General features: G+C 50.4%; 1 protein-coding gene across 1 annotated transcript in view; it reads right to left on the reverse strand.

Annotated features, from left to right (window-relative positions):
- The window catches only part of GRIPAP1 (GRIP1 associated protein 1), a 20845-nt gene extending 7698 nt beyond the window's left edge, over positions 1 to 13147 (reverse strand). The window contains exons 1-16 of the mRNA XM_007450894.1: positions 13075 to 13147; positions 10948 to 11014; positions 10744 to 10805; positions 9739 to 9765; positions 8737 to 8844; positions 5984 to 6134; positions 4970 to 5154; positions 4727 to 4774; positions 3991 to 4022; positions 3840 to 3887; positions 3601 to 3700; positions 2215 to 2292; positions 1911 to 2003; positions 1044 to 1178; positions 543 to 638; positions 100 to 312 (exon numbers count right to left, since the gene is read on the reverse strand). Coding sequence (XP_007450956.1) covers positions 100 to 312; positions 543 to 638; positions 1044 to 1178; positions 1911 to 2003; positions 2215 to 2292; positions 3601 to 3700; positions 3840 to 3887; positions 3991 to 4022; positions 4727 to 4774; positions 4970 to 5154; positions 5984 to 6134; positions 8737 to 8844; positions 9739 to 9765; positions 10744 to 10805; positions 10948 to 11014; positions 13075 to 13116 — 1485 coding nt within the window. The 5' untranslated portion in view covers positions 13117 to 13147. The remainder of the gene's footprint in view (positions 1 to 99; positions 313 to 542; positions 639 to 1043; positions 1179 to 1910; positions 2004 to 2214; positions 2293 to 3600; positions 3701 to 3839; positions 3888 to 3990; positions 4023 to 4726; positions 4775 to 4969; positions 5155 to 5983; positions 6135 to 8736; positions 8845 to 9738; positions 9766 to 10743; positions 10806 to 10947; positions 11015 to 13074) is intronic.
- Positions 13148 to 13539: the final 392 nt, after the last annotated feature.

Genomic DNA, 13539 nt, shown 5'->3' on the forward strand with positions numbered 1-13539 from the left:
GAAGAGCGGGCGCCTCACTCACGCCATTCCCTGGCCCATCAGCAAGGCTACGCTCCCCAGGTTTTAGACGCAGAGAGGCATTATCATCTGCCCACCCACCTTCTCCTCGCGTATCTGCCCGCGCAGCTCCTCCTCCTGCCGCTTCTTGTCTTCATGTAGCTCACGGAGCTCACGCTCGTAGCGGGCGCGCACCCCCAGCACCTCCTTCTCGTGCCGTAGTCGGACTGCTCCCAGCTCCTCCTTGTGCTGGGACTTCTCCTGCAGTGTCTCCATGGCTAGCTCATCCAGCATGGCCTTCCGCTTCTCAGCACTCTGGCACCCAGGAGAGGGGGGCAGGAGGAGGTCAGTCAACCTCCTCCCCCGACGCCAAACAAGGCTCAAGGAACAAGCCGAAGTCCACCTCCTCCCCATCCTGACTGAATGGCTAAGTCACTCACCTGTCCTCATGGAACTGGTCACTTTCTGTGCACTCCCATTCCCGTGGGCTTGCCCACATCACCTGTCCCCCTGCAGACTGGGCCTCCCCCTGTGGTGTTTCCCACCTTACGAGCCTCCTGTAGTTCCTGGGTCAATTGCTCCTTCTCCTGCCCGAGTTCCTGAAGTTGTTCCAGCAGACGACTATTGGCTCGCAATGACTCCTAATGTGGGAACAAAAAGGGTGAGTTTGATAAACAGCCCCCAGGAGGTGCTGCTCACCCAGGACATTTCTGGTAGAACATCTCCCTTAACCCTGGTAAAGTGGGTGATGTTCTGTTTCTAGATGAGAAACATGGCAGAGGCTGCTAGCTGCTCCCCAGCATTCATTCTCCCACTATTATTCCGGTTTCTATTGTGGAATCAGAATGGCTATCCTAACTAACTAAAGAGGCTCAGTCTCAAGTGAAATGACTTGGTCTAGGACACACAGGTGCTAATAAGTTCGGGAGTCAGACTGGAACCCAGGTCCACCTGACTCCATGGTCTTCCCACAGCACCTCACGGGAAACTCCGCTGAGCCAGGACTAGGGAACTAGGAGGAGACAGGTCAAAGCCAGAGGCGTCACCTGGAGCTGGGAGTTGAGGTCATCTTTCTGTCCCACGAGGTCCTCATACTCAGTCTGCCGCTGCTGCAACTCAGCTGTCAGCCCAGCGGTCTGTTCCCGGAGCATATTCAGTTCTTGGGTCTTTGCTGTTTGGATCTGGAGAGAGTGGTGGTGATGGAAAGTGGAGTGAAAGGGGCCCCAGGGGCCAGTCACGGGGTGTTCCAAGGAGACAGGGAGAGAGGTGAAAGGAGAGCCAGGAGTAGAGAGAGAGTATTTCAAAGAGAAAAGCAGTGAGAGAAAGAGATCAACAGGGGATTGGTAAGTGTGGTATATTCATACAATGAAATAGTACACAGAGAAAGTAGAACAGATCAGTGCTACATATGGATAAACCTCACAGATATAACGCTTCAGAAAAGAAGCCAGACATAGATTGGGTGTCTGATTCCATTTACATGAAGTTGAAAAGCAAGCGAAACTAATCTATGTTGCTAAAGGTCAGAGAAGTGGTTACTTCTGGGGAAGTATTGATTGAGAAGGGGTAAAAGGGACCTTCTGGGGTGCTGAAAATGCTCTATATCTTCATCTGGGTGGTGGCTACATGGAGACAGATAAATATACAGACAGGGATAATTCACTGAGTGTACACTTAAGATTAGTACACTACTTGCACTTTTCTGGAGAGAAACTAGAATGCAAAAAAAGCAGGGATGGATGACCAGAGAGAAGAGGGGTGGGAGCCAACTGGAAGGAGAAGCTGAGAATGAAACAGAAACAGAGGCAGGAGAACAGCACGAGGTCCAGACAACGTTGCCCCAATGTGGATCAAAAGCAGAGGGAGACGGGGAGCTGGGGAGGGATCGGCGCAGGCTCCCACGTGTCCTGTACCTGCTCCAGGGCAGCCAGGCTAGTCCTCAAAGCATTGTTCTCAGCCAAAAGTCCTTCCACTTGTTCCTGCGCATCCGCACTCTGGATGGACACCTGGCCCCACCCCCACAACGAGTGAGAGTGGGTCCAGAACAGGAGGACAGGACCTACCCGCAGCCAAGAAAGAAAGGACACACATACACACACCCACGAGAACGACGACCAGGGGAAGCAGGACCCTGGGGCCTTGCCTGCCTGTACAATACCCACTGAGGCTGCCCCCACCCTCACCCCCACCTCCCTGAGCCCGCTCAGTACAATGTACCTGATCTTGTAGGGCTCGCAGAGCTGCCGCATGCTCCAGGAGCTCCCCCTGGCGCTGATCTCTCAGCTCTGCCAAGCTCTGTGGGGACCACGTCAGGGGAGCCCATTCCAGACCTCAGCCTCCCCTGGGGTACATATGACCACACAGACTCCCTCTCTGACCACCTGGCAGCATGCTGCCTAAGTACTTGAGGGCCTTGCACTACCCAGCCATCAGAGATCTCAGGCTCACCCAGACTCTTGGTCATTATCCCCAGGGGCCTCACACACCCCTGTATCCCAGTTCTAAGCACTTCAGAAACCACCTAGGCTCCTGGGGATTTCAAATTCACTCAGCCCCCATCCATAAGATGGTCTCACACTCAGCCAGATTCCAACTCAGAGGCCTCAGGATTCTCAGACACACTCAACCCCCAGGGACTACAGCTTCACCCAGATTCCTGACCCCAACCCCCAGGGGTTTTAGACATAGGCAACCCCCATGTCTCTAGTTCCCAAGAGTCTCAGACCCACCCAAACTCACCACCCCAGATCCTATAGATTTCAAACTGATACAACTGTGTAGTTTCCAGCTCCTGGTGAGGTCTCACACTGATACCACACCCGCCGCTCCTGTCCCCAGTCTCTGGGGATCTTCACACCCAGCTTTACCCAGACTTCTGTCCCCAGCTCCTAGGGCCTTTAGTTAGACCCACAAGCCATCATATCCCCCAAACCAAGGGACCTGAGACTCACTCACTCTAAGGGGAAGGCTGGAGGCTTTAAAGTCACCCAGCCGCCAACCCTTAGGAGCCTCAGACCTACCTAGACTTTTGCTCCAGTCGCTGGATGTCTCAGACTCACCAGTTTTTTATTCACAGCCCCCAGGGACCACCAACTCACATGATCCAACTTCCTAGGTGTCTTAAGACCCAAACCAGCCCCCAAGCTCTGAGGGTCTCAAATGCACTCAGACTCCAGGCCCAACTGTCTTACCCTTGAAAGTCTTATATCCACCCAGCCCCCATAGGTCTCAAAGTTACCCAACCTCCAGGGAGTTCAGACTCACTCCAAACTCCTGGTCCCAATCCAGTGACCACAGATTTCTCCAGATTCCTGTCTCTAATCCCCTGGAGTTTCAGATTCATCCAAACCTGTGGCACATAGGCCCCTAGTCCTCAGCCCCGCTGAGATCTTTAATTCATGCCGATTCCTAGCCCAACTCCTATGGCTCTTGGGGTTCCCTAGTTCCCATTTTCCTAGCTCCTAGGGGGCCCAGGACCCATCCAGTCCCTATATTTCCAACACAGGAAATATCAGACTCCCCAACTAGCCTCCGTAGACCTCAGAGCTCCCCGGACTCCCAGCCCTGTCCCTATCCCAGTGATCTCAGAACCCAACCCCTTACCTGATTGGCAGCCTCAAGTTCCTGCTGCAACTTCTGAGTTCGAGCCAACTGGGCTTTGAGATCAGCTTCCTTCCGCTGTTGTAACTCCTCAATCTTGTTCCTGGGGGTGATTGGTGGGAGGGAGGGGCACATTGACCACAGACTGAGGCCCAGTCTGCCAGCTCTGTCCCTGTGATCTTCAGTTAATCCTGCTGGGCACTGCCCCATTGTCCACCAATATCCCCAACCCTGGTAGTTACCGGCTGTCATTGAATAGCGTCTCCTTTTCTGTCTGCAGACGGCAAAAACTGGGCACAGAAAGACAGACATATATGGGTCCATTCCACAAGTCAATCCCCTCCTTAGTCCCCGCAAACCCCTTCCCCCCAGCTCTGGAAGAAAGAAATTTACCTTTCTTGTTTCTTTTTCAGTTTCTCGGCGAGCTGGAGTGGGGGAGGAGGGTACAGACAAGTGATAAGAATGAGAATAATATTAATAAAGACAAAAATTAACTTCATGTTTACAGATACTTCCTACTAAGTCCTTTATAGAAACTGGAATTTATTTTTGTTACCTCATGGAATCCTCAAAACAGTCCTGAGAAGTGAGCACCACTGGCTTTACAAATAGGAAACTGAGTCTCAGAAGGGTTAAATAATTTGGTTGCGCAGCTGGTCGGCAGCAAAAACATGACCTCTACCCAGCTCCTCAGGCTCCAAAGCCCAACATTTATGCCTCCGACCTATCGACCGATGGCCATGTCATAGAATAGCTAGGCTGGGAGGCCTGGAAAACAGGATCATGATTGGCTGCCTCACCACTGGGTCTCAAGTTCCTAAGATAAGAGCCAGCAGTCTATAACTGCTTGGATGGATGGACGGATGGATGGATGGATAGATGAATGAAAAAGCAGAGATCGGAGGATCCAGAAGGATGGGATGGGGCCTGCCATGCACAAGACATAGAAGGACCACATTAGCCCATTTCATATTGAAAGCAAATCTGAGACATAAATGTGAGTCTCTCCATTTCACAGATGACAAAACTGAGGCTTTGAAGAGATACTCTGCCCCTCTACCATACCAGGGGAAGCATGGCAGGTGGGGAGTGGGTGGGGCAAAGTCCAGGGAAAGCTGGGCAGCCCCACCTTAGCAAGTTCTTCCTGCAGCCTGGATGTTTCAGCCTGCTTCAAGGTCTGCTGGGAAGGATGAGGGAGGGAGTTGTTATCAGCAAGCGGGGAGGTAAGGCCTGTACCTTTCCCTGCCCTCCTGCCTTCCTAATCCATCAGCCCACAAGATGGTGATGTCACAGATATCTCCGTGGGACCACAGGCAGAGCTAGGGCATCTGCCTGCCTCCTGGCACCCCAGCCCCAACAGACCCAGATTCACCTCCAAGCCTTGCAGTTGCTCCCAGAGCAGTCTCTTTTCCTCCTTCTCCATTTCCCATTTCAGCTCCACTTCTGCCAATGGCATGGGGGCCAGGACAGGGGAAGCTGGGCCCCCCAAGGGAACCCCTTGATCCTCACTGGCAGCTGGGGACCTCCCAGCCTCTTTCCCGTAGCGCTCCTGCAGGGCTGGTGGGTAGAACAGAGACATATGATGGATGAGGTTGTCTCAGAAGACCCCTGACACACCTCAAATAGGAGAACTGGCCTTCAACCCCTTAGGTAGCAGAAACCCTGCCTCAGTGGCCATAAGCCTACAAAACAAAGGTTCGCCCCCACCTCTCACGAATCTTTTAAGCCCCACCAACCACGGAAATCTTGTCTACCATCAAATCAGCCCAAGATAATTTCCCAAGCCCCACCCCCATCCCCAAGCCCCACCCACAGCCCTCCAAGGTGATGCCCACCATCATCCATTTACAGCTGAACCCTCCTATAACCTCTAATCCCCAGCCACATTCTACGAAGTCTCCTTCCTGATCACCAAACTACCACCCACCACCCCACAAGCCCAGCTGCTCTCCACAAGTCCACACATCAGGACACTCACTCCCACACTTTATCAAACTTTCTTTCAGCTTTCATCCCAGACCCCACTGACAACTTGGGCTCAGAATCTTCCTAACACTCCTTCATTCACTTTCTCCATTTAGCAAACACCTCCTTTCTGATGTTCAATCTGCTTATCAGTAACATTTGCTAGGTACCAGGTGCTGAACTAAGCTCAGAAATATATCACCTCTTATCTCTACTACAATTTTCCAGGTGGTAGACATCACTACATGCACTTCGTATATGACGATGCTTTGGCTCAGAGAGGTGAAATGGCTTGTCCAAAATCATACACTGGTTCATGGCAGGGCCAAGCCTGATTCTGAAGCCTTTTTCTTCCCCCAGGGAAGACAACACCTTACTCAAGCTCCAAGATCCCCATGTCCCCAGGAGGGTCTCCATGCACCTGCCACGTTCTTCTGCAAGGCTGTGTTCTCTGCCTGCAGTCTCAGCAGCTCCCCATCCACAAGGCTCCCGGCTTGGGTAGCCCCTGCCCTGGCAGCCCCATCCTTCAGTTGCTGGTTCTCCCGCTCCAGCTGTTCCATCTGGCTACAGAGCTGAGCAGGGGACAAGTGAGGTAGCAGAAGAGCAAAGAATCAGAACAATATTTGCTGAAATATACAGAGCATTTGGCCCATGTACTTTACAATTCATTTAATTGCCATAATGCCCCTGTGATGTAGAGGCTCTCATTACTTATTATCCCCACAGATAAGGACACTGAGGCACAGATGTTAAAACAACCTCAAACTCAAACACCTGTTAAGTGACAGAGACATGGAAGATGGAGAATACTGAGAACAATTTTCTGCTTGCCCGCTTTCAACCTCAAAGTTGCAATCCAAGACCTCAGGCTCCTCTGGAAGTTGCTGGTCCAAGATGTCAGCATCATGGATAGCCCCACTGCCAGCCTTCTTCTGTGGAGGGGTCTGCGTCTGGGAGCCGAGGCACCACAGACAGCTTTCAGAGCATTTCCAGGGTTAGCACTGCCCATGGCTCCCTCTCGTTAGCCCTTGGAGAGCCCGTGGAGAGGAGTACAACGCAAATAAAACTAAGCCAGCCCCCTGCTCAACTCCTGAAGAAAACACAGTTCACACAGCAGACCTGACAAGATCCTTTGTCCCCATTTTCAGATGAGAAGACTGAGGCCCACAGAGAATTTTTATTTTATTGCCTGGGATATTTTCTACCCAGAACACCATTCCTTTCATCCAGTTCTTCACATGACTGACTTTTTTGCATCCTTCAGTGCTCTGCTCAAATGTTACCTTTCAAGTAGTATCCCCCAACACAGAAATTCCAATACTCTCTAGCACAGCATTCTGTTTGCTTCTTTCTTACCTAGCACGAATTGCAATTAAATTGACCTAACATGTTCTTAGTTTTTTAAATCTCTGAAAATGTTTGGATCATAAATTGTGATTCACAATTAAATTTTATTTTGTAACATAGGTCATAAGCATAGATTCAGAAGCCAGACTGCTTGGATGTGAATTTCTACTCTGCCATTTCACCTTGGCACAAATTACTTCATCTCTAGGGGGCTCAGTTTTCCCCATCTGTCGAATAGGGATAGTAATGATATCTCATCGGTTTGCTGTGAGAATTAAATAAGTGAATAATGTAAAGCACATCAAACAGGACCTGGCACACAGTAAACACTATGTAACTGTCAGCTATCAGTGCTATTATTATTATTTGTTTACTATGTTATCATCTTTTTCCCCATCCCACCCCCAGAATATAAGCTACCCGAGAGGGAGGACTATTTTGTACTGCTCACAACTATTTCCAGAACACAGAGCACATAGTGGGGGCTCAATAACTATTTGCTGAAGGAACAATTGAGCTGAAATATCTTGGCAAATAAGTGGTGAAGGCGGGCCTGGAACCCAGGTCTCCCTGTGAGCATTTCTAGCTTCCAGGAGGAAGAGGGGTAGTGCGAAGGAGGTTCTATACCTGGCTCAGTGCCTAGCCCAGGGCAGGTGCTGAGAAACATGAGCTGGGTTTATAGAGGAATAACTGCCCCTGCCTCGTCCGGCAAGAACCATGATAACATTGAGGCCAGAGGCAGGAAGCAGTGAGAAGTGAGGTGATGAGGTCAGCTGTTATGTGAACACCAGGGGTTCTGAAATTTCGGGGATGAGAACCCACTGGGAGGTGTTGTCTAAAGAAGCAATGTGTCTAAAGAAGCAATGTGTCCTGACCTGCGGGTCAGGACAACCGTTATGGCTTGGTCTGGTAAAAGAAGCTAGAAGTGAGGAGACCAGAGAGGAGACTGTGGGAATAGAGGTGGCAAGGGCTGAGGCAGGGCAAGGTCACAGGATGAATATAAAACTTTTAAATAGTCAAGAAATATTTTAGAGGGAAAATGAATTAATAAAAGGATACTATCAGTAGCTAATACCTACATAGCTGATACTATGTGCAAGGCTCTGTTCTAAGTGGTTTATAGACATTAACCCATTCAATCCTCACAAAAGCCCTGCCAGGCAGGTAATGTCATTATCATCTTTTCCATTTTAAATATTTGGGAACCAAGAAACAGGAAGCTTAAGTGACTTGCTCAAGGATACAGTTAGTAAAAGGCAGAGCCAAGAGTTTAATCTAGGCCTCTGAATCTTAACTACTACTTACTAAATTGCCTCTGGTATTGTACCTACACAAAGGTTGTGTTTTTGGTTTGTTTTCTTTTTTAAGGTTTTGAGCCCTACATTCTCAGGTAGAGCCTTGGAAATACCTTTTTTGTTGCTGTGAGACTTTTTCCCTTACAACACATGAAAAACTTAGAAAAGGGAAGCAGCTCGAACATCTTTCCATCCCATACTAAGCATAAGAATTTTACCTAAGACCTCCCAACAACCTGGGGCTCCATAGCATCAGCCCCAAAATATACACAAGGAGACTTGAAGCTCAAAGGAAAGGAGTGACTTGCTCAGGAACCAGCTGACCTCATGGCTTGCAGCCTTCTAATCCCAGCACAGTGGGTGGTCCCATCTGTCAAATCACTGCCCCCCAGCAGAGATCGAGGCCCTGTTTCAGCACCATGGACAGTGACCCAGGGCCAGCCTCTGTCCAACCACCCTCAGCTGCCCTCCGGCTTTAGCCCAGGTGGCCCCTACCCCTTGGACCCCCCTCAACTATCCAGGGCACCAGCACCTTGCTGAACTCGGCCATAAGCGTGCTGTTCTGCAAACGGAAGTCCTCCTCCTGGCTGTGCAGCTTTGCCTGCAGCATCTCATTTTCACTCAGCAGCCCCTCGACTTCCTGCAGTGGCAGATGTGGGCCAGGTCTCCAACAGGGGTAGAAAGGATGGGGAAGTAGGGCAAAAAAACAGAGAGAGGGAGAAAATGACATTGGGGGGAGAACATAGGGTACAGAGAATGAGATGGGTGAAATCAGGAGATACAGGGGGAAAGACAGACATAGGAGGGATAAAAGAGGAGATAAGGAGGGAGGGAGAGACATGGGGTAGAGAGAAGGGAAGATGCGGAAGGAGAAAGGGATGAGGGGAGACAGTGGGAGGAAAGAGAGGGGTATAAAGAAATAGGGAAGAAAGGAAGCAGAGAAAGATGGGGAAAGGGGGTTAGATAAGGAAGGAGAGAGGGATGGGATGGGGGAGAGAGAAAAAAAGAAAAGGTAGGATGACAGAGAGATAGGAACAGAGAGATCAACAGAGGGAGAACAGAGAGAGGGGGTCAGGGAAAGAAATGAATCAGGAAGAGAAAAATGAACAGGAGAGAGAGGAACGGGGAGAGAGGAACAGGGGAGAGAGAAACAAGGAGTCAAGAGAGAGAAAGAAAGGGAAAGAAGAAAAGAGAGAAACGATGGCAGAGATAGGAACAGGTGGGGGAAAGAAAAAGAGAAGGTTGGGGAGAGAAACAAGAATCCGAGAGGAACAGAAAGACAGAGACAGAGAGAGACTCAGAGAGGAGGACACAGAGAAAGAAAGGGAGAAGGAAAGACATACAGAGAGAGGTGCAGAGTGAGAGACAAAACAGGAGAACAAAGACAGACACAAAAACACATGGCAGGGAGGTAGTCACAGATGCAAGCACACACACAGAGAAAGAAAGGCCAGTACCAGGAGATCCCAGCATACAGAAATATCCCCTCTAAGACAGTCTCCCAGACACATTTACCCACCAGGGGTCCCCTTACCTGAGCTTTCTTGCTCTTGCTCAGTGCCTAAAGGTGAGAGAGGTGAGAAGAGAGATAAGGTGACCAGAGATGGACTCCCTCACTAGGGTATGGAGATACTGTGGCAAGTGTCAAGGGGGGACAATGATAACAGGGGGTGAGGGATGGGGGTGTCTTTAACCACAATTTGTAGCCCACAGGAATGATGGAGTGAGTGGGTGAATGAGGAGCACCCTGCTTACATCCTTTCCTCTAAGCTCTTGAGGCTTTTCATGGGTCTTAGTATTTAACCTTTCACACGCTGGATCTCCGGACTCAGAAATTATGGCTTCACTGTTCCATCTGTCCAAACACATCTATGTGGATCCCTCCCATGCACCGTGGAAACTGCTGTTCCCCTGCTGGGCAGCTGAGGGCATTGCCAGCTTGGGAAATCAGTACCCTACCAAAGAGAAGGCTAGCTTTCTGACTGCCAGACTTTCTGCATTCTGTGTTCCTTCATCTAACAAATATATACGGAGAACATACTGCGTATAACATTGTACTATGCATGGGGACAGAGCAGTGAAGAAAGAGACAAAGGAGGGCCTTGAATGCCTTGAGGGGCCATGATAGGTTATATGCTATCTCATCTTCAAAGGATTTGAGAGGTAGGTTTAGTTTCACTTTACCAACAGGACCAGGCCAGGGGTGGGGAATAGGAGCACAAGGCAGGAGTATGAGTGGGGGACAGGAGGCAGGTTCAAGGCAGATTTACTGATAGATTTGATTATTTAGTTAGAAATCAGTGAATGAGAATGAGTAATTGAAATTAAAAATGAATTAAGAGGAAATGAAAATTAATTAATAAATTAAGCAGACCTAGATAAAATTACCAAACAAAGGAGACTTCCATGAGAAATTTTTGAATGACTAGTGACAGCATGTAACATTAGGTCTGGTTCACTGTAGGAGCTCACTGGACAGATGAATGAGTCAGATGGCTACAGGGAACACATGGGTGGGTGAGTAGGTGGAAGGAGGTACCTTCTGAGCTTTGTTGAACTCCTTATCCAGGTAGGCGACCTTCTGTCGAAGACTGGTAAGTTCTGGTGTGGGGAAAGCAGGGAGTCTCAGCCTCAGTCAGTGGTAAGGAGCTGAAAGGTCCTCCTGCCAGGCCTCTGAGATTTTTTTCCCCTTGGCCTCTGTCCTCCAAAGCCACCCCCATCTAATGAGACCCTCTTGGCTCACCAACACCATTCTTGCGTAGTTCATCTGAAAGCTGGTAGTTGTTTGTCCGGAGTTCTAGGAGCTGAGCCTTAGGGGGAAGCAGGGAAGGAAATGACTTGGCAGGAATGTGCCCCCTACCCTCATGAGGAGAGAATCAATCCTCTGAGCCCTACAGACCCTGCTGCCCTCCATGCGCCTCTTTAGTCACTCCTAAGACCCATGCCCGCTTCATCCCAAATGAGCCCAGCCACTCAGCCTGTCCCACCTTCTCCAGTTCTACTTATATAAACACAGTCAGCCTCACCTGTCTCCCTGCTGCCTCCATCTCTCCCCTTCCAATCCAACTGTGCCCTCAGGCCATGACAGAGTGCTGACCCACTCAGTCTCTTGCTCATGTGTGTTCCATGCCCAAAGGATAAAGTCTGCCTCTTCATCTGGACTGGCCTCATCACATGCTAAACACTGTTCTGTCTTCTGTCAGAGCTGTTGTCTATCCTCTTGGCCAGAGTAGGGGGCAGGGGATTGCCTTCCTCCCTCTTTCCCAAGGGAAGAGAGCCTGGTATTATGACCAATTTCACTGAGTAAAAGGGGGCTGCCCAGGGTCCCCACCCCCAAGGCTCTCAAAATATGTCCAGAGCCCTTTCAAGAATTGAGGGAAAGTGAAGTATGGGCCATTCCAAACAGCATATCCCTACCTTCCAGCCCTGTAGGTGCTGAGGCCAATTCTTCCCAGACCACCATCACTTACCCCACCAGGACCTTTCCCTCTCTCCCATGGCACCACCCTCCATCCCTGGGTGGTCTGCTAAAGGGGAGAGGGCTTGGCCTCTACAGAATCTTTCCTGCCCCTGTCCTCTCCCAGACCCAGTTATCTGTCTCCCCCAGTCCTGATCCAGTTGGAACACCCCTGGCACCCACTTACAGTCTCTATCCATCAGACCCCAGTGGTTTTCCCTTCACTCATGACCAATAGAATCAATCTTCCTCATTCAAGGATCCCCTATACCCCTCAAGATCTCCCCAGTCATAATCCAATGGGATGACGCTATACCCTTCAGGGGTTTTCCCCCACAAGGCCTTGGGTGGGCCAATTGGATTACTCTTACTCACATGGAATACTTTGCACAAGTTACAGGGGCCTTCCCCTTTTTTGGTCCAATTATCTCAGTCTTCCACCCTCAGGGTCCCTCACATAGCGACAACTGGTTTCCTTCATTCAAGGATGAATGGATTACCTGCTCTCACTCGGAGTTCCTCCTGTCCTCCCACAGGACCCTACGCAGGGTTTCCCCCTTTCAGAGTCTCCACACAAAATCCAATGGTCTTCCCCAGTAAGGAATTCTCTCAACAAGGGCCCACTCTGGGCTTTCATCCATCTCAGAGTCCCCCCAAAAAGAATCAAGTGGCCACAGTACTCAGTCAGGGTACCTCTCCACAGACCGGTGATTTCCCCTCCACGCAGTCCAAGGTATCACTCTTTCACCTCCTCTGGTCCTCTCTCCAACAAGGATTAATCGTATTACCCATTCAGGGCCTTCTTCACCCCACATCTAATGGGATCACCCGTAATCATCCAATGGTACTGCCCTCTCTTGGGATCCGCTACCACCCCTCGCACAGGAGCTCCACCTCCCAGGAACAATGACATGTGGGGTCTTTCCCCAGTCCCCTGACATAGTGGTATCTCCCACAAAAACGTCCACCTCCCACCGATAATGGTATTGCCTTCTCCAGGGCTCCCCCCACCACGAAGCAAACAGCCCAACGCCCGCTTCCTTCCTCTCCAGGCAAAATGGTTTCCCCCTCTCAGGATCTCCTTTCCTCAAAGCCCAGCATTACCGTCACCCACCCAAGGTGTCCCCCGCACGGGCCCAAAGGTCTCGTCCCCTCCAAGTCTGAGTAAGGTATCGCCCACGCTAGAACTCTCTCTTCCGCCCACAAGGCTAACAGAATCCATCCCCTCAGAACCCAATTGTATTCAGAATCCAGTAGTTTCACCACTCGGAGCCTCAGTTTCCCTTCTCCAGACCAACCCCTTAGGCTCAAGGTCCATCCCAACCAACCCCTGCTCAAAGCCGGTGGGACGATCTTTCTCTTCCCCGCCCTCTCGTCGCCTAGCCCGGTGGTCTTTTCCCCGGCGAGCGGCACCTGCATCCGTTGAAACTCCTCCTCAGACAGAGCTTGCGCCATGTTCCTCCCCCCCCACCCCCCCAAGAGCTTTCTGCGCAGACGCAGTTTGTCCCTCCTGTCAGTAGTATTAAGGTCGGACCAAACCACTGGGCAGGAATGGGGGGGAGGAGTCTACTCCGGAAGTTCAGCATTTTGGAAAACAAGAGAAGGAAACTGACAGGTTAGGTGAATTGCAATGTAATATTTTACCAGAATCAAGGTCATTTTTTCTGGCTTTTGAGCTCTCATAGACTACTCATTGTGATGCGACACTATGGCATCCCTGTGTCATGGGTGGACTCGTCGCTAGGGATGCGTTTGCCGACCGAAAATCACGCTTCTGTGGTACTCCTTTAAGGAGAATGGTTGGCTTACCGTAGAAAAGAAAGCGGAAGCTTTCGCACGTCTTGTTCCCGCCCTCCTCCGGGTGACCCCAAAAGGGAA

Source organism: Lipotes vexillifer, unplaced genomic scaffold (assembly GCF_000442215.2).
Source record: "Lipotes vexillifer unplaced genomic scaffold, Lipotes_vexillifer_v1.1 scaffold129, whole genome shotgun sequence".
In the NCBI taxonomy this organism is placed as follows: Eukaryota; Metazoa; Chordata; class Mammalia; order Artiodactyla; family Lipotidae; genus Lipotes; species Lipotes vexillifer.